Genomic DNA, 25,457 nt, shown 5'->3' with positions numbered 1-25,457 from the left:
TTATATTTGTCCCGCGCTCTGCGAGGCGGCTGAGGCTCTCCTGCATGCAGAGACTCCTATGACTGTCTGGGAGCTCCTGGAGGGCTCCTGGAGGGCAGATGAAGGCGTTATTATTATCAGGGTCGTATTCATTATCAAATCAAATTTCCATTTGTCACATGTGCTGAATACAATCTTACCGTGAAATGCTTACTTACAAGTCACCAGACAGAAGGACTGAAAACAGGAAGGGACTACCTGAACTTGTTTATTAAGAATTGTTTTCAGTTGCAAAACATTTTTTGCTACATTTTTCCCTAATGAGTAGGACCCGGCCTTCAGTAACCACAGCTCTGAGTGGTCGTCTTGATAATGACACAGAGCACCAATTACACTGGGGCGATGACGTAGAGAGTATACATCATTGGCTTTTATTCAACATAGCTCTTCCTCATGCAAGTAGTGTGGGAATTATATTATGCAAATCATCATGTGCTGGCTTCCGAGGAAGTGATCAGACAGGTCTCAAGTCTAATTTGCAGCGTAGCTTACCTTAACGATATCATATCCCAGTGATTCTTCTCTGTAATTGGTGGATATCTCAGGCACTAAGAGCAGTGCTATTACACTCCACTTCTAGAGAGATGGTTTTATTTGATCCCTGTTCTGTACTTCAACTGATCCTATGTCATTAATTGGCCGGAGAGTCCTACCACCTGGTTTTCCAGGTCTGAATCAATCTCTAACATCCAGTAGGACAAGGACCAGGTCAAAACGGCTGAGCAGGGAACTGGCAAGGGCCACGTTGACCGACACAGGCACGTTGGGGTCCTCCTGGCCCTTAAGGGTTGGATGCTGCCAAGATGGTTGTCCCGGTGTTCAGTTTACACACAATGCTGGGAAATACAGAGGGAAATACAGAGGGAAAGACAGAGAGAAAGACAGAGAGAAAGACAGAGGGAAATACAGAGGGAAAGACAGAGGGAAAGACAGAGGGAAAGACAGAGAGAAAGACAGAGGGAAATACAGAGGGAAAGACAGAGAGAAAGACAGAGGGAAATACAGAGGGAAAGACAGAGAGAAAGACAGAGGGAAATACAGAGGGAAATAAAGAGGGAAAGACAGAGGGAAAGACAAAGGGAAATAAAGAGGGAAAGACAGAGAGAAAGACAGAGGGAAATACAGAGGGAAATAAAGAGGGAAAGACAGAGGGAAAGACAAAGGGAAATAAAGAGGGAAAGACAGAGGGAAAGACAGAGGGAAAGACAGAGGGAAATACAGAGGGAAATACAGAGGGAAAGACAGAGGGAAATACAGAGGGAAAGACAGAGGGAAATAAAGAGGGAAAGACAGAAGGAAATACAGAGGGAAAGACAGAGGGAAAGACAGAGGGAAATAAAGAGGGAAAAACAGAGGGAAAGACAGAGGGAAATACAGAGGGAAATACAGAGGGAAATACAGAGGGAAAGATAGAGGGAAAGATAGAGGGAAAGACAAGGGGAAAGACAGAGGGAAATACAGAGGGAAAGACAGAGGGAAATACAGAGGGAAATACAGAGGGAAAGACAGAGGGAAAGACAGAGGGAAAGACAGAGGGAAATACAGAGGGAAATACAGAGGGAAATAGACGACAAAAAAATCAATGAAGGAAAAAGAAAGACGCATTATGTGTCATTATGTCTTTATCTTTTTAATGCCTACTGACATTATCGTGTTCGACATGTCTAACTCTCAACCCACAACAGAAGTAAAGAACAATTTTGAGTGCAAGATAGGAATTATATGCAGTAGAGCAAGAGGCTTTATAGAATCGCCCTCTGGAATGATATTATGACTATATACATATAAAAAGTGTATTTTCTTTACCCTGCACCTTGACCACAGTGATGGTCTGCTTCTCCATGGTTCCGTGGATAGTGGTGCGGTCGTGCTCTTTGATGCTGTTGAACAACAGAGCTCCTGCCTCTAGATGCCACTCCCAAGAGTCCTTCACGGCTGCCACCGTGACACACACTGCATTTTTTACTACTATAAGTGGTTATTTCATGGATTCTTCTAAGCAAAGTGCACTGTATCAGATGCACCAGCAGAGAGCAGACAGACCTGTGGAAGGAGAGAAAATCCCAGCAGTGAGGACTGAGAGGGGAGTGATTTTAGCAGCGTAATTCAGAAACTTTCCCACCTGCAGAAGATGAAACTCGCCTAAACAAAGACCTAATTACAGATCTAGAATCAGATATTAACATGGACACGGTTATTTGCAGTATATAAGATACAGTTGAAGTCGGAAGTTTACATACACTTAGGTTGGAGTCATTAAAACTTGTTTTTCAACCACTCCACAAATTATAGTTTTGGCAAGTCAGTTAGGACATCTACTTTGTGCATGACACAAGTAATTTTCCCAACAATTGTTTACAGACAGATTATTTCACTTATAATTCACTGTATCACAATTCCAGTCGGTCAGAAGTTTATATACACTAAGTTGACTGTGCCTTTAAACAGCTTGTGAAATTCCAGAAGATGATGTCATGGCTTTAGAAGCTTCTGATAGGCAAATTGACATAATTTGAGTCAATTGGAGGTGTACCTGTGGATGTATTTCAAGGCCTACCTACATACTCAGTGTCTCTTTGCTTGACATCATGGGAAAATCAAAAGAAATCAGCCAATACCTCAGCAAAAAAAATTGGAGACCTCCACAAGTCTGGTTCATCCTTGGGAGCAATTTCCAAATGCCTGAAGATACCACATTCATCTGTACAAACAATAGTACGCAAGTATAAACACCATGGGACCACGCAGCCGTCATACCGCTCAGGAAGGAGACGCCTTCTGTCTCCTAGAGATGAATGTACTTTGGTGCGAAAAGTGCAAATCAATCCCAGAACAACAGCAAAGGACCTTGTGAAGATGCTGGAGGAAACAGGTACAAAAGTATCTATTTCCACAGTAAAATGAGTCCTATATCAACATAACCTGAAAGGCCGCTCAGCAAGGATGAAGCCACTGCTCCAAAACCGCCGTAAAAAAACAGACTACGGTTTGCAACTGCACATGGGGACAAAGATCATACTTTTTGGAGAAATGTCCTCTGGTCTGATGAAACAAAAATAAAACTTTTTGGCCATAATGACAGCTATGTGTGAAGGAAAAAGGGGGAGGATATAAGCCGAAGAACACCATCCCAACCGTGAAGCACGGGAGTATCAGCATCATGTTGTGGGGGTGCATTGCTGCATGAGGGACTGGTGCACTTCACAAAATAGTTAGCATCATGACGAAGGACAATTGTGTGGATATATTGAAGCAACATCTCAAGACTTCAGTCAGGAAGTTAACGCTTGGTTGCAAATGGGTCTTCCAAATGGACAATGACCCCAAGCATACTTTCAAAGTGGTGGCAAAATGGCTTAAGGACAACAAAATCAAGGTATTGGAGTGGCCATCACGAAGCCCTGACCTCAATCCTACAGAACATTTGTGGGCAGAACTGAAAAAGCTTGTGTGAGCAAGGAGGCCTACAAACCTGACCCAGTTACATCAGCTCTGTGAGGAGGAATGGGCCAAAATTTACCTAACTTATTGTGGGAAGTTTGTGGAAGGCTACCTGAAGCGTTTGACCGAAGTGAAATAATTTATAGGCAATGCTATCAAATACTAATTGAGTGTATGTAAACTTCTAACCCACTGGAAATGTGATGAAAGAAATAAAAGCAGAATAATTCATTCTCTCTACTATTATTCTGACATTTCACATTCTTAAAATAAAGTGGTGATCCTAACTGACCTAAGACAGGGAATCTTTTACTAGGAATAAATGTCAGGCATTGTGAAAAACTGAGTTTAATGTATTTGGTGTATGTAAACTTCCAACTTCAACTGTATGTGAGAGAAATGGGCCCAAGTTTAGAACAAGGATACATACCTCTTACCTTTGTTCCAAAGGGATCTAATTCTTTGCACCCCACCGGCTAACACCATAGCAACAGATAACTTAACTACGTACATTCCAAACACCTGTGGGCACAGACTCATGAGAATCTGCTTCCTGCCTTCGGAATGGAAAAATAACACCAATCAAATTCCATAAACTCTTCATGTCCATCTCATCTCATAGTATTTATCATGTAATAATGACTATTAAATAAATGTAAAAGTAGTATTTACATCTATATGGCAACAGTTAGTTAGGTTAGTTTCTATGTACCAGCTATAGGGTCATGTTTGCAATTGTCCCAGAGCTAGTCAAACTCCTTCTGCATGTCCTCTAAGACCAGAGCTGCCATGGTCTGCTCATTGTTCACTTCAATAAAGTTGGCTTTCAACACTAGATCCAGTACACAATGTGCGCCCTCATACAGGGGCTTCCATCACTGACAAACTACTCCATGCACTGTGACATCGTCTTGTTGACAATTTTAATTACAATAATGAGATTTTAGAAAATCAGCCCAACATTCATTGTGATGTCACTAATCCCTTTAAAAACATTCCTATTCATTAAAAAAGACTCCTATTCATCTATTATGACTTCATCTTGGGTGAAAGCCAATCAATCATACAGTATTGTGATGTTATCATAAACAAAATGACACCCCAATGTAACATCCATATATCATACAGTATTATGACATCATTGGTCACACATCACACTGTGGAATTCCAATACTCAGTGATGTCACAATCTACCTGGCAACATAATGATGTCACCTCTGCAAAACAAATAATTGTTTTTAAAAAATCCCATGATATGACAACATCCTTTATGTAACAAATCACACTGTGACGCCAACTGTAATACTGCATCATAGTGATAACCCACTGGGCACACAATGGTTGAATCAAGTTATGTTGAACCAACGTGGAATAGACATTGAATTGACATCTGTGCCCAGTGGGAAGTGAAGTCATAGTGACCAGTGTTACCTGATTTACAGCTGTCCACCAGATCATCCTCCAGAATGACCACCATGGAATACTGCCCACAGACAGCCTGAACCTGGACACCCAGATCAGCAGGGAAAGGGGGCCGCAGTCTGATCAAATATAGGCTTACAATTTCTGTTTGCAGATGTTATTTAACAGGCTATTCCACCTTCAACCCACAGTAGGGTTATACAATATGTAAAACAGAGCTACAGCCCCTTGTCCCCCAGCCAGTCAATCACCTGGTCATGGATCTTAATCTGCGGTTAGTCCCTGCAAGCTGCTGGGTAGGTGAACTTGGTGGCAGGTGAACTTGGAGTTGCAGAGGTCCTGGTTGGTGCAGTAGGTGGGAGCTCCATCCGGCAGTAGGTGGGCAAGTCGTTTTGCAGGGAGAGCACATGACGGCACTTAGAGCACATGACGGCACACATTTAGTCCCTTGTACTCCAGGGACTTGGTCACACTGGTGCGGATGACCGTGTCTGTTACGAACAGGAAGTGACCTGCGTTCCGAGACTTGGGGATGTTCTCCCTGGTGAGCTCTGGACACAGAGGAAGATCTGAGGCGTCATGACACATTCGGCAGAGAAGGTTAAGGTTATGGACATCAAATAGACCAAGGAGCACTGGACTAGACTTGAAATCAAAATTGATAATACAACTGCACCAACATCCCCAAGTCTCGGAACGCGGGTCACTTCCTGTTCCTTACAGACACGGTCATCCGCACCAGTGTGACCAAGGCCCTGGAGTACAAGGGACTAAATGTGTGCCGTCATGTGCTCAAGTTCAGCATTACTTGTCATGCTCAATATACACCACCAGATGGGGATCTCTACCCACTCTTGTATTGAGGAGAGATCGCTTACATCTTGCATGAGTCAAATAAAACACACTACATAGAAGATTGAAAAAATGCTTGGCCTACACATCTGGCACAAGTTGTTGCCTTGCTGTACATCTGTTAAGTAGCCTACAGTATTGATTTTCAGTGGATAAAAGTACCTAATGGAGAGAGTTCTAAGGGAGAAGCTTAGCCATCTTTTATTTTAACAGGTAGCTTAAAAGTGCCCGCATATTAGGTTTGGTTTGCTCCTAGCAGAACTTAGTTAGGCGAAGTAAATGTCTGTGCCTCGCATACTCCCTTCAAAGACCTTTGCTTAAAAATGTAAAATATTACTGTTTGTTCCTATTGAGACGCCGTAGCAACAACATAGTCAGTATACACTTCTAAAAATTCTCAACTAACATCAAGGTGGTGGCCCGTTCCTGTAGGTTCATGCTCTACAACATCCGCAGAGTACGACCCTGCCTCACACAGGAAGCGGCGCAGGTCCTAATCCAGGCACTTGTCATCTCCCGTCTGGATTACTGCAACTCACTGTTGGCTGGGCTCCCTGCCTGTGCCATTAAACCCCTACAACTCATCCAGAACGCCGCAGCCCGTCTAGTGTTCAACCTTCCCAAGTTCTCTCACGTCACCCCGCTCCTCCGCTCTCTCCACTGGCTTCCAGTTGAAGCTCGCATCCGCTACAAGACCATGGTGCTTGCCTACGGAGCTGTGAGGGGAACGGCACCTCAGTACCTCCAGGCTCTGATCAGGCCCTACACCCAAATAAGGGCACTGCGTTCATCCACCTCTGGCCTGCTCGCCTCCCTACCACTGAGGAAGTACAGTTCCCGCTCAGCTCAGTCAAAACTGTTCGCTGCTCTGGCTCCCCAATGGTGGAACAAACTCCCTCACGACGCCAGGACAGCGGAGTCAATCACCACCTTCCGGAGACACTTGAAACCCCACCTCTTTAAGGAATACCTAGGATAGGATAAAGTAATCCTTCTCACCCCCTCCCCCCTTAAAATATTTAGATGCACTATTGTAAAGTGGTTGTTCCACTGGATGTCATAAGGTGAATGCACCAATTTGTAAGTCGCTCTGGATAAGAGCGTCTGCTAAATCACTTAAATGTAATGTAAATGTAAAAATAGTCTGAATGAATCTAAAATAAGGCCAGCATCCCGGAGTCGCCGCTTCACTGTTGATGTTGAGACTGGTGTTTTGCAGGTACTATTTAATGAAGCTGCCAGTGGAGGACTTGTGAGGGGTCTGTTTCTCAAACTAGACACTCTAAAGTACTTGTCCTCTTCCTCAGTTGTCCACCGGGGCCTCCCACTCCTCTTTCTATTCTGGTTAGAGCCAGTTTGCTCTGTTCTGTGAAGGGAGTAGTACACAGTATTGCACAAGATATTCAGTTTCTTGGCAATTTCTCCGCATGGAATAGCCTTCATTTCTCAGAACAAGAATAGACTGATGAGTTTCAGAGGAAAGTACTTTGTTTCTGGCCATTTTGAGCCTGTAATCAAACCCACAAATCCTGATGCTCCAGATACTCAACTAGTCTAAAGAAGGCCAGTTGTATTGCTTCTTTAATCAGGACAACAGTTTTCAGCTGTGACTAACATAATTGCAAAAGGGGTTTTCTAATGATCAATTAGCCTTTTAAAATGATCAACTTGGATTAGCTAACACAACATGCCATTGGAACACAGGAGTGATTGTTGCTGATAATGGGCCTCTGTAGATATTGTAGATTATCCATAAAAAATCCGCTGTTTCCAGCTACAATCGTAAATTTACAACATTAAAAATGTCTACACTGAGTACTTTTTCCACCACTGCGCAGCTCCCAGGGACTGCCGTGCAGAACAAATATCAGCCCGCACAGAGAAGTACGAGATTAAACTAAAGTGTTCCATGTTAGTTAACACTATCAATGTTTCCCTTTCCTATGGGAATTGTGATCGAATCAACACAATATTACCCACTTTCAATGCAACGTATCGAAACCAAAACGAACTATGCAATATTTAATATGCAATACGAACTATGCAAGATATTTTGTTGTAGGCAGGACACATCCGTGTAGGATTATATTGCATTGACACTGCACGACTCAGGCCCGTACTCTGTAAACAGACCCGTGTGCCATAACCAATCAGAACCGGAATAGGCCTAAATGCAAATAGACCATTGCCATATATGGATCTGTGCCATTCACTTTGAACTGAACTGTTTTTACAGCATGACGGTTGTGATTAAATTGCGTTTGTTTTGAGATCAAAGTGAGAGCTACATGTAGCAACTTGTGCACTTTTGTTCATATCCTTTGCTAGTTAGTGAGATATTAGCCCAGTTATAGATCATTTGTAGTCAGCAAGGAGGGCGTGACTGCTTCCTACAAGAGCACAAAATGTGTGCATTTCTTGACATCTTTGAAAAGTGAGACAGCTAAAGAGTTTTTTTTTTGTCTTAAAGAGGCAGTGTTGTATTTTGAGATAGGCATGAATAAGCTAAGTAGCCAATAGGCAGAGGGTAGTATAACTTGTCTGATTCTGTGTAATAATGGTATGTGAATAATGCAGCAATTTATTTTGTAAAGTGGTTTTATGCATCAAACAAGAAGATTTTCAGTCACAAGGGGATAAACAGGTTCATGTCGAGCCCTGCAGCATTTCTTCAAAGGTCTCATGGAATGTAGACCTACATTGAACACCACACATGGGCTGCTACTGTAGGCTGAATGATAGAACACCATGTTAAAATGTTATGGGATGCATTTTCTTGATTGTTTTTGATGGTAGGCCACTCTGGTATGCCTACATTATGATCAATTAGCCACAGTAGCCTACTTGACCACTGTTAAAACTAACTTAAATCGGGTACAGCCTCAGTGTTCACAGTAAACTCGACCTGGAAGTTGCACAGAACTTTCACAATGTTCAAGTTTGCACTCAGCAGAATAGAAATGTGCTCAGTGATGAAAACATTTGGAGGGAACATTGCTTGCCAGGAAGCATTCCACGGTAAGGTTTGCACCCGTTGTATTCGTTACATGTGGCAAATACAATTGGCTTTGGATATGATTTAATAGGTGACATTGCTCGTCTTACATCCCACGCGCTGACAAAACATAAAAGGAAAATAGGCCTTTATGGTGGATCCAATGCAATATTCCAGCCCACCAAATGCTATCATGGACTCACGGAACATATCATCTCTCTCCATCTAGCATCTTAAATGGCATACACATTGTACGTCCACATCTTCAGTGCTTTTACACGAAGCCCTGTCCATTTTCTCAGTGAGATTAGACAACTCCGATTTAAGATGCAGCCCACATACAGCGGCCCTCTCCACAGAGAGACATACTTTGTATTTCGGAGCGTGCAACATGTTGAAAACATCGAGTCAACAAAAGAGCCCAGCATACCCCGAGGAGAAAGATATCGGTCTGACCTTAAACATTGCCATGTAGTAGTAACATTCCCCAGCAGATCACACACGGCTACATCACCAAGAGCCCTTTGAAGCGCATCCTCTGGCTAATTATAAGACCCCAGACTGCAGTGCACAATGGCTAAAGTAATTAGGTGTGGAGGTTGACCTAGGACGGCTGACACAGGAAAATGTATAAACCGGTACTTTGTTTTGGTTCTAAGCGGTTCAGAACATTATTTTGCTGTTCGGATTAGTGGAACAGAACAAAAGAATGGTGAATCATCATGAAGGAAGTCGATAATCTACTGTCAAATCCTTTCCAATCCTTGTCATATGAAGATAAATTAGAGATAAAACGTATCGTGTTCTTCGGCCGTTGGACATAAACATTACACAACAAGGTAGAAATCGCAAATTCAGTAATGAGTGGTTTGAAAGGAATCAGTGGCTAACTGCAAGCATTGCAAAGCAATCACTAGCCTGCTACTCAGTGGAGTGAGTGTGTGAGTCCAAGTCTGGGTTTAAGGGTCTCTTTTCCAAGCTTAAAAGGATAAACATTCAACATTGGCCACACTGCCAATCCAGCATGACTTCTTCTGTGTTTGAAACAACTGGAAATTCGGAACTGGGAAATCAAGTCAACTGGAAACTCTGAAAGAAACAAGCTCCGACTGGGAAAATAAGTTTGGAACGGTCATCCAACTCGGAATTCCAAGTCGGGAACGTGGGCCCCTATCACTGACATCATAATTCAACCTTGATTTTTTTTTCAGAGTTCCTAGTTGTCTTGAAAGCGCCATAAATTCAGAGAATGCAAAACTTTAAATGACAACGTTTGAAGACACGAAGGACCTCTGCACGACCTTCCTGTTCACATGAACACAGCACAACAAGGTGAGTCCAAAAATGTCTTGTACTGTATGCTGCTGCATAAATTATGTAATGTGACAGGGAGTGCAGAGCATTCGGAATGTATTCAAACCTCTTGACATTTTCCACATTTAGGTTATGTTACAGCCTTCTAAAATCATTCTAAAATGATTTACATATATTTTTTCCTCGTCAATCTACACACAATACCCCATAATGACAAAGAAAAAACAGGTTTTTATACATTTTTGCAAATGTTTAAAGAAAAAAACTGAAATAGCACATTTACATAAGTATTCAGACCCTTTACTCAGTACTTTGTTGAAGCACCTTTGGTAGCGATTAAAGTTTTGGGTCTTCTTGGGTATGATGCTACAAGCGTGGCACACCTGTATTTGGGGACTTTCTCCCATCCTCTAAAGCTCTGTCAAGTTGGAAAGGGTCCCGAAGCCACTCCTGCGTTGTCTTGGTTGAGTGCTTAGGTCATTGTTCTGTTGGAAGGTGAACCTTCGCCACAGTCTGAGGTCCTGAGCACTCTGGATCAGGTTTTCATCAAGGATCTCTCTGTTCTTTGCTCTGTTCATCTTTCCCTTGATCCTGACTAGTCTCCCAGTCCCTGCTGCTGAAAACAACCCCACAGCATGATGCTACCACCACCCTGTTTCACCGTAGGGATGGTGCCTGGTTTCCTCCAGACATGACGCTTGGCATTCAGGCCAAAGAGTTCAATCTTGGTTTCATCAGACCAAAGAATCTTGTTTCTCATGGTCTGAGAGTCTTTAGGTGTCTTTTGGTAAACTCCATGCAGGCTGTCATGTGCCTTTTACTGAGGAGTGGCTTCCGTCTGGCCACTCTACCACAAAGGCCTGATTGGTGGAGTGCTGCAGAGATTCTTGTCCTTCTGGAAGGTTCTCCCATCTCCACAGAGGAACTCTGGAGCTCTGTCAGAGTGACCATCGGGTTCTTGATCAGCTCCGTGAGGAAGGCCCTTCTCCCCCGATTGCTCAGTTTGGCTGGGCGGCCAGCTCTAGGAAGAGTCTTGGTTGTTCCAAACTTCTTCCATTTAAGAATGATGGAGGCCACTGCGTTCTTGGGGACTGTCACGTCTTGGTCATTGTATTTTGTGTTTTTGGTAATTGTTTGGGTATGCCAGGGTGTGACATGGGTTTATATGTTGTGTTTCGTATTGGGATTGTGTATGATTAGGGGTGTGTCTAGTTAGGCTTGGCTGCCTGAGGCGATTCTCAATTGGAATCAGGTGATTCTCGTTGTCTCGGATTGGGAACCGTATTTAGGTAGCCTGAGTTCGCGTTGTATTTTGTGGGTGTTTGTTCCTGTCTCTGTGTTGTAGTCACCAGATAGGCTGTAATTAGTTTCACGTTCCGTTTGTTGTTTTCGTATTTCAGTTATTTCATGTACCGCAATTCCTTCATTAAAGTCATGAATAACCTACATGCTGCATTTCGGTCTGACTCTCTTCATTCAACAGACGAACGTCGTTACAGAAACACCCACCACTCACAGACCGAGCAGCGTGTGAACTGGCAGGACCTAAAGGACGACGTTATGGACAGCAGAAGCATGGAGTATACTACGTGGGAAGAAATCGACAGGTGGGCGGCCGACCCAGAGCGAGTGCAGGAGCCCGCCTGGGATTCGCTTCATCAGTGCGAAGAGGGCTACAAGCTAATGGAGTCTAAGAGGAAAACACGGCGATGCAGAGCGAAAACCGAAAGTAACGGGGGAGAGCGCAGAGAGAGAGTGGCTGAGTCAGGAGTCAGACCTGAGCCTACTCTCCCTGTTAATTGTGAGGAGCAGCAATATGAGGACTTCTGGTCTTGGGAGATGATATTAGACGGTAAAGGACCCTGGGCGCAGCCGGGAGAATATCGCCGTCCCAAGGATGAAATAGACGCAGATAAAGCGGAGAGGCGCAGGTATGAGGAGGCAGCATGGCGACGCAGTTGGAAACCGGAAAAACAGCCCCCAAAAATTATTGGGGGGGGGGCTAGAAGGGAGAATAGTTATGCCAGGTAGGAGACCTGCGCATACTCCCTGTGCTCACCGTTGGGCTAGAGAGACCGGGCAGGCACCGTGTTATGCTATGGAGCGCACGGTGTTTCCAGTGCGGGTGCTGAGCCAGCTGCGGCAGATACCAGCCCTTCCTATTGGCCGGGCTAGAGTGGGCATCGAGCCAGGTAAGCTTGGGCAGGCTCGGTGCTCAAGAGCTCCAGTGCGCCTGCACGGTCCGGTCTATCCAGAGCCACCTCTACACACCAGTCCTCCGGTAGCAGCTCCCCGCACCAGGCTTCCTATGCGTGTCCTAGCGCCAGTACCACCAGTTCCAGCACCACGTACCAGGCCTCCAGTGCGCCTCGCAGGTTCAGCGCAGCCAGCGCTTTTCTCCTCTCCTGCGCTGTTGGAGTCTCCAGTCTGCCTAGCGCCGCCAGTGCTCCCAGTTGGCCCAGCGCGGCCAGTGCTCCCAGTCGGCCCAGCGCGGCCAGTGCTCCCAGTCTGCCCAGCGTGGCCAGTGCTCCCAGTCTGCCCAGCGTGGCCAGTGCTCCCAGTCTGCCCAGCGCGGCCAGTGCTCCCAGTCTGCCCAGCGCGGCCAGTGCTCCCAGTCTGCCCAGCTCTGCCGGAGTCTCCAGTCTGCCCAGCGCCGCCAGTGCTCCCAGTCGGCCCAGCGCCGCCAGTGCTCCCAGTCGGCCCAGCGCGGCCAGTGCTCCCAGTCTGCCCAGCGCGGCCAGTGCTCCCAGTCTGCCCAGCGCGGCCAGTGCTCCCAGTCTGCCCAGCGCCGCCAGTCTGCCCAGCGCTGCCAGTCTGCCCAGCGCCGCCAGTCGGCCCAGCGTCGCCAGTCTGCCAGGATCCGCCAGAAGTGCCAGTCTGCCAAGATCCGTCAGATCGGCCAGACAACCTGAATCATCCAGTTCCACCAGCCAGCCAGGATTTACCGGAGCCTACTACCTGCCTGAGCTTCCTCTCAGTACTGGGCTTCCTCTCAGTACTGGGCTTCCTCTCAGTACCGGGCTGCTTCGGTCCCGAGCTGCCCCTCTGTCCCGGGCTGCCCCTCTGTCCCGGGCTGCCCCTCTGTCCCGGGCTGCCCCTCTGTCCCGGGCTGCCCCTCTGTCCCGGGCTGCCCCTCTGTCCTGAGATGCCCCTCTGTCCTGAGATGCCCCTCTGTCACAAGCTACTTCTCAGTTATGTGGGGATCTGGGTGAGGACTATTAGGCCATGGTCGGCGGAGAAGGTGGATTATCAAAGGACGCGAAGGGGAGGAAATAGGACATTAATGGAGTGGGGTCCACGTCCCGAGCCAGAACCGCCACCATGGACAGACGCCCACCCGGACCCTCCCTATGCTCTTGAGGTGCGTCCGGGAGTCCGCACCTTAGGGGGGGGGGTTCTGTCACGCCTTGGTCATTGTATTTTGTGTTTTTGGTAATTGTTTGGGTAGGCCAGGGTGTGACATGGGTTTATATGTTGTGTTTCGTATTGGGGTTTGTATTAATTGGGATTGTGTATGATTAGGGGTGTGTCTAGTTAGGCTTGGCTGCCTGAGGCGATTCTCAATTGGAGTCAGGTGATTCTCGTTGTCTCGGATTGGGAACCGTATTTAGGTAGCCTGAGTTCGCGTTGTATTTTGTGGGTGTTTGTTCCTGTCTCTGTGTTGTAGTCACCAGATAGGCTGTAATTAGTTTCACGTTCCGTTAGTTGTTTTCGTATTTCAGTTATTTCATGTACCGCAATTCCTTCATTAAAGTCATGAATAACCTACACGCTGCATTTCGGTCTGACTCTCTTCATTCAACAGACGAACGTCGTTAAGACGAACGTCATTAAGACGAACGTCGTTACAGAGACCTTCAATGTTGCAGATCTGTGCTTCAACACAATCCTGTTTTTGGAGCTCTACGGACAATTCCTTCAACCTCATGGCTCAGTTTTTGCTCTGACATGCACTGTCAACTTTGGGACCTTATATAGACATCATGTCACGCCCTGACCTTAGAGAGCCTTGTTTATTCTCTATTTTGTTAGGTCAAGGTGTGACATGGGTGGGCAAATCTATGTTTCTACTTCTTTGTGGCCCTAGTATGGTTCCCAATCAGTTTATCGTTGTCTCTGATTGGGGATCATACTTAGGCAGCCCTTTTTCCCACCTTAGATTGTGGGATCTTGTTTTTGTGTAGCTGCCTGTGAGCAGCCCAGAACGTCACGTTTCGTTTGTGTTTGTTTGGTGAGTTTAGATTTATTAAAATATGTGGAACTCTACGCACGCTGCGCCTTGGTCCACTCATTTCAACGCACGTGACAAATCAATTGAATTTACAACAGGTGTACTCCAATCAAGTTGTAGAAACATCTCAAGGATGATCAATGGAAACAGGATGCACCTGAGCTTAATTCAGAGTCTCAGGGCAAAGAGTGAGAACATATGTAAATAAAGTATTTCTGTAATTTAAAAAAAATACATTTGCAAAACAATATGAAAACCTGTTTTCGCTTTGTCATTATGGGGTATAGTGTGTAGATTGATTAATATGTTATTTTCATTTAATCCATTTTAGAATAAGGCGGTAACGTAACAATTTAAAAAAAAGGGGTCTGAATACTTTCTGAATGAACTGTACATTAAACTAGGAATAAAGGGACTAGTGAACAGGATACATAATAAATAATAGCAGCAGCTTAAGTAATGAGTCAAAATAGTTAATGCAAAAAGAGTGTAACGTAAGAAAATGTGGAAAAAGTCAAAGGGTCTGAATACTTTCCAAATGCACTGTATACGGTAGCTAAGAAAGCAATACTAAGTGTATGTTGTGCAGTAAACTGTTCATGTGCCTCACCCTAATAATTTGCTCCCTTTACCCCTAATAACTTAGCCTACTGTTCTGACTTGGCGGTGCACATTTATTTAGCCTATAGCTTGTTTTAGAGAAATGCCATCATCGGATATTGTAAGAGCTTTTATTGTCTGCTTATATCCCCCTTTATTTATCCTACGGTGTACAGGGAGAATACTGTAAGAACGGCCCACGTTCTGAATTCTATCGCTGTACATTTCAAAAGTGCTGAACATTGACTACGTCCATCCTCGCTCGCTCATTAATGTCTTAATCAAAATTACGGATAGCCTCTTATCCACTCATTGTCCCCTTATGCCATAGTTTGTTCATCTCAATTGTCAGAAGAAACCACATTTGTTTAAGCAAGTCAGCCATATCAGCTATGCTTTTTTCAAGGCAGTAAATGAGACTGAATTAACTGTTTTGCTGCCAAACATAGCTCTTGCTGGTTTGGATTTTGCACTGACCAATATGGCTGCCATTTTCACCCCATTCTGGAACTTTGAGGGTCTATAATATAGTCCCTCTACTAATATAATTGGATCTCTATGTTAAGGGCCTCTTACCTGTGATTCGGGCATGCAGGTGGTGTTTGACCTTGTGGCAGCCTTGCTGTGTTGAGTTCACTGACACCGTCTTGGCAGCTCTGTGAAGGGCGTTGTTGAAGATGTTGACGTCTACCCCTCGCTGGGGTAGGCGTTAAAGTAGTCTCCCACCTCCATGTTGGTTATAGCGTCATGGTGTTGCTGACCACCGAGTAGTGAGCATCTTCATCAAGCGCCAGAAGGATCTGCATAATGTCAGTCGTGTGGTGCTCTGTTACATACGACTCAAACACTTGCCCTATCAGAGCTACCAGCTCAGGTTTATCAACATCATGGATCTGCAGGGGTGGAATATGTTTTAAATGTAATAAGCTGTGTAATGTATGCAATGATCTATGCAGCCAGATGACATCTCATATAGACCCTGTAGTGTCTGGCTAGTAAACTGATGGTGAAATTGGTAGTAGAGGCAAATGTGGACAGTAATCTATCAGGTTGGTGATAGTATGTCCGGCTAACACGAATGCGTCAGTTCTGTACGCTAGGAGATGTATTCGCGTCAGACAAATGCGCGTGGACCAGAGTTTGTGTGTTCTATTCTGGAGAAACAACTGGTGGATGCAGAGACGTGTTTGTCAACACTAACAACTTTGGTGAGTTACAAAAATATATTGAAATAAGTCACTAAACAAAGCCGGAAGATAATTCCTCTAGAGGGATGAATGTAATGGCCGAAGATCCCAAAACACAGAGAAGAGAGGCGTTAAAGAGACTAAGTGTGTCGTTAGATCCTGTGTCGATACTGATAGGATCGAAAGAAAAGCAGCGCTGCTCTTTGATCAGCTTCCTCCATTTAAATCTCACATGAACATAAAAATGACATAAAAATGATTCCCCTATACCGACGACGGATCAGCTACTAGTGATATTGTCATGTTTTGTCATTTATTATCTTGTCTTGTCCCTGTGCTTCCCATTCTATTCGTTTCCCTCTGCTGGTCTTATTAGGTTCTTTCCCTCTTTCTATCCCTCTCTCTCCCCCTCCCTCTCTCACTCTCTCGCTCTCTCTTCTCTCTATCGTTCCGTTCCTGCTCCCAGCTGTTCCTATTCCCCTAATCAATCATTTAGTCTTCCCACACCTGTTCCCGATCCTTTCCCCTGATTAGAGTCCCTATTTCTTCCTTTGTGTTCCGTTCCTGTCCTGTCGGTTCCTTGTTTAGTATTCACCGTGCTGTGTTTGTGTATCGCCCTGTCGTGTCGTGTTTTCCTCAGATGCTGCGTGGTGAGCAGGTGTCTGAGTCTGTCTGGTTCAAGTGCCTTCCCGAGGCAACCTGCTGTTCACCTGCTGTTCAAGTTCGAGTCTCCAGTTTGTCCTCGTCATATCGAGTGAAAGTTGTGTTTTTTTGTTTGTATTTACTTTACTGGATTAAAGACTCTGTTTTCGCCAAGTCGCTTTTGGGTCCTCTTTCACCTGCATGACAGAAGGAACCGACCAAGGAATGGACCCAGCGACTTCAGACGCTCGTTACACTGCCGTCGAGATCCAAGGAGCCATGCTCGGCAGACACGAGCAGGAATTGTCTGCTGCTCGCCATGCCGTGGAGAACCTGGCCGCTCAGGTTTCCGACCTCTCTGGACAGTTCCAGAGTCTACGTCTCGTGCCACCTGTTACTTCCTGGCCTGTCGAGCCTCCAGAACCTAGGGTTAATAACCCACCTTGCTACTCCGGGCAGCCCACTGAGTGCCGCTCCTTTCTCACGCAGTGTGAGATTGTGTTCTCTCTCCAACCCAACACATACTCTAGAGAGAGAGCTCGGGTTGCTTACGTCATTTCACTCCTTACTGGCCGGGCTCGAGAATGGGGCACAGCTATCTGGGAGGCAAGGGCTGATTGCTCTAACAAGTTCCAGAACTTTAAAGAGGAGATGATTCGGGTTTTTGACCGTTCAGTTTTTGGTAGGGAGGCTTCTAGGGCCCTGGCTTCCTTATGCCAAGGTGAACGGTCCATAACGGATTATTCTATTGAGTTTCGCACTCTTGCTGCCTCTAGTGAGTGGAACGAGCCGGCGCTGCTCGCTCGTTTTCTGGAGGACTCCACGCAGTGGTTAAGGATGAGATTCTCTCCCGGGAGGTTCCTTCAGATGTGGACTCTTTGATTGCTCTCGCCATCCGCATAGAACGACGGGTAGATCTTCGTCACCGGGCTCGTGGAAGAGAGCTCGCATCAACGGTGTTTCCCTGCTCCGCATCGCAACCATCTCCCTCCTCTGGCTCAGAGTCTGAGCCCATGCAGCTGGGAGGGATTCGCATCTCGACTAAGGAGAGGGAACGGAGGATCACCAACCGCCTGTGCCTCTATTGCGGAGTTGCTGGACATTTTGTTAATTCATGTCCAGTAAAAGGCCAGAGCTCATCTGTAAGCGGAGGGCTACAGGTGAGCGCAACTACTCAAGTCTCTCCATCAAAATCCTGTACTACTTTGTCGGTCCATCTACGCTGGACCGGTTCGGGTGCTACATGTAGTGCCTTGATAGACTCTGGGGCTGAGGGTTGTTTCATGGACGAAGCATGGGTTCGGAAACATGACATTCCTTTCAGAGAGTTAGATAAGCCTACGCCCATGTTCGCCTTAGATGGTAGTCATCTTCCCAGTATCAGATTTGAGACACTACCTTTAACCCTCACAGTATCTGGTAACCACAGTGAGACTATTTCTTTTTTGATTTTTCGTTCACCGTTTACACCTGTTGTTTTGGGTCATCCCTGGCTAGTATGTCATAATCCTTCTATTAATTGGTCTAGTAATTCTATCCTATCCTGGAACGTTTCTTGTCATGTGAAGTGTTTAATGTCTGCCATCCCTCCCGTTTCTTCTGTCCCTACTTCTCAGGAGGAACCTGGCGATTTGACAGGAGTGCCGGAGGAATATCATGATCTGCGCACGGTCTTCAGTCGGTCCCGAGCCAACTCCCTTCCTCCTCACCGGTCGTATGATTGTAGTATTGATCTCCTTCCGGGGACCACTCCTTCTCGGGGTAGACTATACTCTCTGTCGGCTCCCGAACGTAAGGCTCTCGAGGATTATTTGTCTGTGTCTCTTGACGCCGGTACCATAGTGCCTTCTTCCTCTCCGGCCGGGGCGGGGTTCTTTTTGTTAAGAAGAAGGACGGTACTCTGCGCCCCTGCGTGGATTATCGAGGGCTGAATGACATAACGGTTAAGAATCGTTATCCGCTTCCCCTTATGTCATCAGCATTCGAGATTCTGCAGGGAGCCAGGTGCTTTACTAAGTTGGACCTTCGTAACGCTTACCATCTCGTGCGCATCAGAGAGGGGGACGAGTGGAAAACGGCGTTTAACACTCCGTTAGGGCATTTTGAGTACCGGGTTCTGCCGTTTGGTCTCGCCAATGCGCCAGCTGTTTTTCAGGCATTAGTTAATGATGTTCTGAGAGACATGCTGAACATCTTTGTTTTTGTCTATCTTGACGATATCCTGATTTTTTCTCCGTCACTCGAGATTCATGTTCAGCACGTTCGACGTGTCCTACAGCGCCTTTTAGAGAATTGTCTCTACGTAAAGTCTGAGAAGTGCTCTTTTCATGTCTCCTCCGTTACTTTTCTCGGTTCCGTTATTTCCGCTGAAGGCATTCAGATGGATTCCGCTAAGGTCCAAGCTGTCAGTGATTGGCCCGTTCCAAGGTCACGTGTCGAGTTGCAGCGCTTTTTAGGTTTCGCTAATTTCTATCGGCGTTTCATTCGTAATTTCGGTCAAGTTGCTGCCCCTCTCACAGCTCTTACTTCTGTCAAGACGTGTTTTAAGTGGTCCGGTTCCGCCCAGGGAGCTTTTGATCTTCTAAAAGAACGTTTTACGTCCGCTCCTATCCTCGTTACTCCTGACGTCACTAGACAATTCATTGTCGAGGTTGACGCTTCAGAGGTAGGCGTGGGAGCCATTCTATCCCAGCGCTTCCAGTCTGACGATAAGGTTCATCCTTGCGCTTATTTTTCTCATCGCCTGTCGCCATCTGAGCGCAACTATGATGTGGGTAACCGTGAACTGCTCGCCATCCGCTTAGCCCTAGGCGAATGGCGACAGTGGTTGGAGGGGGCGACCGTTCCTTTTGTCGTTTGGACAGACCATAAGAACCTTGAGTACATCCGTTCTGCCAAACGACTTAATGCCCGTCAAGCTCGTTGGGCGTTGTTTTTCGCTCGTTTCGAGTTTGTGATTTCTTACCGTCCGGGTAGCAAGAACACCAAGCCTGATGCCTTATCCCGTCTGTTTAGTTCTTCTGTGGCTTCTACTGATCCCGAGGGGATTCTTCCTTATGGGCGTGTTGTCGGGTTAACAGTCTGGGGAATTGAAAGACAGGTTAAGCAAGCACTCACGCACACTGCGTCGCCGCGCGCTTGTCCTAGTAACCTCCTTTTCGTTCCTGTTTCCACTCGTCTGGCTGTTCTTCAGTGGGCTCACTCTGCCAAGTTAGCTGGTCATCCCGGTGTTCGAGGCACTCTTGCGTCTATTCGCCAGCGCTTTTGGTGGCCGACTCAGGAGCGTGACACGCGCCGTTTCGTGGCTGCTTGTTCGGACTGCGCGCAGACTAAGTCGGGTAACTCTCCTCCTGCCGGTCGTCTCAGACCGCTCCCATTCCTTCTCGACCATGGTCTCACATCGCCCTAGACTTCATTACCGGTCTGCCTTTGTCTGCGGGGAAGACTGTGATTCTTACGTTTGTCGATAGGTTCTCTAAGGCGGCACATTTCATTCCCCTCGCTAAACTTCCTTCCGCTAAGGAGACGGCACAAATCATTATCGAGAATGTATTCAGAATTCATGGCCTCCCGTTAGACGCCGTTTCAGACAGAGGCCCGCAATTCACGTCACAGTTTTGGAGGGAGTTCTGTCGTTTGATTGGTGCGTCCGTCAGTCTCTCTTCCGGGTTTCATCCCCAGTCTAACGGTCAAGCAGAGAGGGCCAATCAGACGATTGGTCGCATACTACGCAGCCTTTCTTTCAGAAACCCTGCGTCTTGGGCAGAACAGCTCCCCTGGGCAGAATACGCTCACAATTCGCTTCCTTCGTCTGCTACCGGGTTATCTCCGTTTCAGAGTAGTCTGGGTTACCAGCCTCCTCTGTTCTCATCCCAGCTTGCCGAGTCCAGCGTTCCCTCCGCTCAAGCGTTTGTCCAACGTTGTGAGCGCACCTGGAGGAGGGTGAGGTCTGCACTTTGCCGTTACAGGGCACAGACTGTGAGAGCCGCCAATAAACGCAGGATTAAGAGTCCAAGGTATTGTTGCGGCCAGAGAGTGTGGCTTTCCACTCGCAACCTTCCTCTTACGACAGCTTCTCGTAAGTTGACTCCGCGGTTCATTGGTCCGTTCCGTGTCTCCCAGGTCGTCAATCCTGTCGCTGTGCGACTGCTTCTTCCGCGACATCTTCGTCGCGTCCATCCTGTCTTCCATGTCTCCTGTGTCAAGCCCTTTCTTCGCACCCCCGTTCGTCTTCCCTCCCCCTCCCGTCCTTGTCGAGAGCGCACCTATTTACAAGGTACATAAGATCATGGACATGCGTTCTCGGGGACGGGGTCACCAATACTTAGTGGATTGGGAGGGTTACGGTCCTGAGGAGAGGAGTTGGGTTCCGTCTCGGGACGTGCTGGACCGTTCACTCATCGATGATTTCCTCCGTTGCCGCCAGGATTCCTCCTCGAGTGCGCCAGGAGGCGCTCGGTGAGTGGGGGGTACTGTCATGTTTTGTCATTTATTATCTTGTCTTGTCCCTGTGCTTCCCATTCTATTCGTTTCCCTCTGCTGGTCTTATTAGGTTCTTTCCCTCTTTCTATCCCTCTCTCTCCCCCTCCCTCTCTCACTCTCTCGCTCTCTCTTCTCTCTATCGTTCCGTTCCTGCTCCCAGCTGTTCCTATTCCCCTAATCAATCATTTAGTCTTCCCACACCTGTTCCCGATCCTTTCCCCTGATTAGAGTCCCTATTTCTTCCTTTGTGTTCCGTTCCTGTCCTGTCGGTTCCTTGTTTAGTATTCACCGTGCTGTGTTTGTGTATCGCCCTGTCGTGTCGTGTTTTCCTCAGATGCTGCGTGGTGAGCAGGTGTCTGAGTCTGTCTGGTTCAAGTGCCTTCCCGAGGCAACCTGCTGTTCACCTGCTGTTCAAGTTCGAGTCTCCAGTTTGTCCTCGTCATATCGAGTGAAAGTTGTGTTTTTTTTGTTTGTATTTACTTTACTGGATTAAAGACTCTGTTTTCGCCAAGTCGCTTTTGGGTCCTCTTTCACCTGCATGACAGATATTACCACCGCTGGAAATGGTCTTTATTATGCTTACTAAATAATAATGCCCGGAATCACAGATTGGTCACATCATTGCCCTGTTACACATCATGAAATATACTGAGGCAAATAACTACAGAGAGCAGCCTAATTGTAATGATTGTCGTTGGTGGAAGAAGGAGTAGACCAAAGCACAGCGTGGTAAGTGTTCATGATGCCTTTAATAAACTGAACACTGAATACAAAAAGAACAAGAGAATAAAGGAAAACCGAAACAGTCCCGTATGGTGAAAACACTGAAACGAAAAATAACTGCCCTCAAATCATAGTGGGAAAACAGGCAGTATGGTTCTCAATCAGAGACAACGATCGACAGCTGCCTCTGATTAGGAACCATACCAGGCCAAACACAGAAATACAAAACCTAGAACAAAAAACCTAGAATGCCCACCCCAACCAAACTAAAACAGAGACATAAAAAAAGGAACTAAGGTCAGGACGTGACACTAATGAAATCTCCAATTTGGACTCCAGACCAAAGGACATTGCTCATGTTTCTTGTCCCAAGCAAGTCTCTTCTTATTATTGGTGTCCTTTAGAACTGGTTTCTTTGCAGCAATTCGACCATGAAGGCCTGATTCACACAGTCTCCTCTGAACAGTTGATGTTGAGATGTGTCTATTCCTTGAGCTCTGTGAAGCATTTATTTGGGCTGCAATTTCTAAGGCTGGTAACCTAATTGAACTTATCCTCTGCAGAAGGAGTAACTCTGGGTCTTCCATTCCTGTGGCGGATCTCATGAGAGCCAGTTTCATCATAGCTCTTGATGGTTTTTGCGAATGCGCTTGAATAACTTTCAAAGTTCTTGAAATAGTCCAGATTTTTACCTTGTCAGCTTGGGGATTCGATCCAGCAACCCTTCGGTTAATGTCTCAACGCTCTAACCACTAGGCTGCCTGTCACCCCAATTTATATATATATAACACACTACCGGTCAAAAGTTTTAGAATACTGTCTCGGATTCCCCCGGTAATGCTGCCCTTCCGTGCACTACCGGTCAGTTTTACCCTCAAAAGTTTGCCAATATATATTTAAGCTAACCCCAACTGTTTTCCTAACCTTAACCTAATTCTCCAAACAAGCTACATTAATTATCCTAACCTGCTGCGTAAGGTCTTTGAACCTGCTATGAAAAGTCAAATCTGACATTAACTTGACAAAAGCTGGATCCCTTCTAGCCCATGACCTTTAAGAACTTTCCTCTGGATTCACACATTCAGTACTCCCACAGGGGTGTTCAAAACTATAACACGAAAGAAACATCATGGCACTTGTCTTAAAATACTCACTATGAAGTAAATGCTGTATTTAAATCCACAATGATTCAGTAGAAAACATGTTGTTTTTTATGTGGGTCAAAATAATCTGAAATTGCTTTTATGGCAGGAACCCCTTATATTTTCTGATTTGTTAGCGTCTATGTCTATCCAAAATAAATGTGCAGCTGCAAGGCTATCACATGCCACAACAGGACCAGAGAAATTCACCTGAACCAGACCTAAACACAGACACAGTAAATACCTGTACATACTTTGACCTAAAACAGTGTAAAACACAATTTCAAAACACAATGGAGTTCATTCAAACACCTTATAATTAAATATTTTCTGCAGAAGTTGGGATTCTATGGCACAGCACTTTATGGTACAAATCCTCCATAAATTGAAAGGCCCCCCCAAAAAAGACAGCACACATATCATGATTAAATGTCACAATAATTATTTATTAGTTAAGCATACATAGTATAATATAAATATAAAATATGCAATTTATTTTTAAAATTGGTGAGACATCATTATATCTGTGTTGAGACAACCATACAAACAGTTTAATTCTACCAAAATTGGTTATGCGTCTGTAACAAACTCTCGCTATGGTGCCATTCTAAAATAAGGTACAGAGAGAGGACAATTTACTGTAGCAGCATATGCATCACTCTTTAGAAACTGCAGAAAAGAAAACGTCAAACATACTCATCGGCACTGTACAAACAAGGAACCTGTTCACGGTGAAGTAATCAACAGAATGAGATGGAGATCATTAAATAATGTTCTTTTTTTTGTTTGTTGTATTTTTCGTTTCCTACGGTTGACATGCTCTCGAGTTGCAAAAGTCAGAAAGTGAAGTACTGGGCGAACCACTCCTGGCGCTGGTGGTCGGGGGATCCTACAGGTGACTCTTCTGTCTCAGGAGGGCTAAACAGGGGGGGGGGGGGGGACACACCACAACAGCAGCACAGTTACACAATACAGGACGTTATTGACTAAGGAATCCTTATTACACCTTGGAGTTGAGTCATTTGATTTGATTTAAGTCTCTGGGTTTTATGCCTATGTGATGTGTTGGTGAATGTTCCTTAGTGTCGTCGGTATAGTCATTCATTCAGTTCAGAGGATAATGGGATTTTGCTGCGGCAATATAGATTTGATGATCTGCTCTTAAGTGTGAATGTTTCCTAGAAAACGATAACATTTCCATTGCGCTAATCTGCCTTTAACCCTGTTAAGTGTGCTCATTTCTAAGAGCCCGCGGCTCTACTAACTCTAACTTTTCTGTTTTACATGATCGTCCAGACATGAGATTTTGTGAGATTAAATTACAAGACCATGCGGTTGTTAATCGTTGACTCAGGTCCTTGGGGGACGACGCTGTCTTGGTTATACAAATATGTGAATGCATCTATTAAAAATCCTATATACTACTTTCATACTACTTGTCTGTAGTTTCTGAAAAGCCAATGCAATTGTAAACAAGTAAAACACCTGAGAGGGAAAATGTATTGAAAGACTATAACCTTGCCTATTGTTGTTTGTTCTAAGTCTACCTAAGATATAGCATATTCAACCTAATGCATTTCACTGGGTTTGCTGGCTTGACCATAGCCTTGGCATTGACAAATTCACAATAACCGCCGACAAACATCACTGTATTCGAACATTGCAGCTTTATTCCACATAAAATAACCTTTGCTCTTTGCCTATAGAGCTAGATATATCTCTGGCTGTCTGTCTGGCTGCCTGGTGTCTAGGGCTCTCCCTCAGCCACAATTGTTCAGGGGTCGTAGCCCGTTGATGGGCACCAGATGCCTCCTATCTATGAAGGGATTGACATCCGACTGTCTGGAGAGCCAAAAAGGAGGAGAGAATGAGTGGGAGGAGAAGTCTCATTGAAATGTCAGTACAGAACAAACCGTGATAATGTGAAGCGCTCTCGTCTCAACAACTAGAGTGTACAACGAGTTCAAGATGAAAATATCTCAGTGATTTATGACCCAACTTTATATTGCAGTTGATATTTGACAAACACAAAGGCAAGGAAATTGCAGTCTGGGAATCTGATATAGAACTGTGTAACTTCAGATATTTTGAGTTTTAATTTCCTACAATGGTTATTTCCACAGTTGTTATGTGAAATAACATCCTCTGAACTTAAAGGTTTTATTATTATTATCATGATGAGATACAAATGAATAAACACAGCCTGCACTCATTCTGCACTGCACCAACTGCACTGCCCTAACTGAGCTGAACATGCCTGAAGTTTTTAAATTAAAGACAGGTGGCTTCTTCATCCTGTGCGGGGCCTTGAACCGTTTGTCTCTGAGAACTATCCTAAAATATCTCCTCTGTGATCATTCTCTCCTCAGTCTCAGTAGCCTCCATTG

The 25,457-nt window shown here is 45.5% G+C and overlaps 2 protein-coding genes across 6 annotated transcripts in view; both read right to left on the bottom strand.

Moving 5' to 3' along the window:
- mcm9 (minichromosome maintenance 9 homologous recombination repair factor) lies at positions 1–23,888 on the bottom strand. The gene is given in 15 exon segments (XM_046299172.1): positions 1–87; positions 727–822; positions 824–879; positions 1,852–1,986; positions 2,080–2,181; positions 3,911–3,935; positions 3,937–4,037; positions 4,193–4,390; positions 4,903–4,984; positions 5,235–5,352; positions 5,354–5,471; positions 15,471–15,585; positions 15,588–15,634; positions 15,637–15,787; positions 23,880–23,888. Coding segments are annotated over 15 exon segments (1,440 nt in total).
- Positions 23,490–25,457, bottom strand: part of LOC123995066 (protein FAM184A-like) — a 137,829-nt gene continuing 135,861 nt past the window's right edge. For 4 of the 5 annotated variants that reach the window (XM_046298357.1, XM_046298361.1, XM_046298360.1 and 1 more), the window contains one exon: positions 23,490–23,988. In XM_046298357.1, the coding sequence (XP_046154313.1) occupies positions 23,907–23,988 (82 nt within the window). In that variant the 3' untranslated portion in view covers positions 23,490–23,906. The other variant, XM_046298358.1, reaches the window with a different exon arrangement.

Source organism: Oncorhynchus gorbuscha, linkage group LG14 (genome assembly GCF_021184085.1).
Source record: "Oncorhynchus gorbuscha isolate QuinsamMale2020 ecotype Even-year linkage group LG14, OgorEven_v1.0, whole genome shotgun sequence".
Classification (NCBI taxonomy): domain Eukaryota; kingdom Metazoa; phylum Chordata; class Actinopteri; order Salmoniformes; family Salmonidae; genus Oncorhynchus; species Oncorhynchus gorbuscha.
The sequence above is the reverse complement of the archived record's forward strand: the minus strand, read 5'-3'. Positions and strand labels throughout refer to the sequence as shown.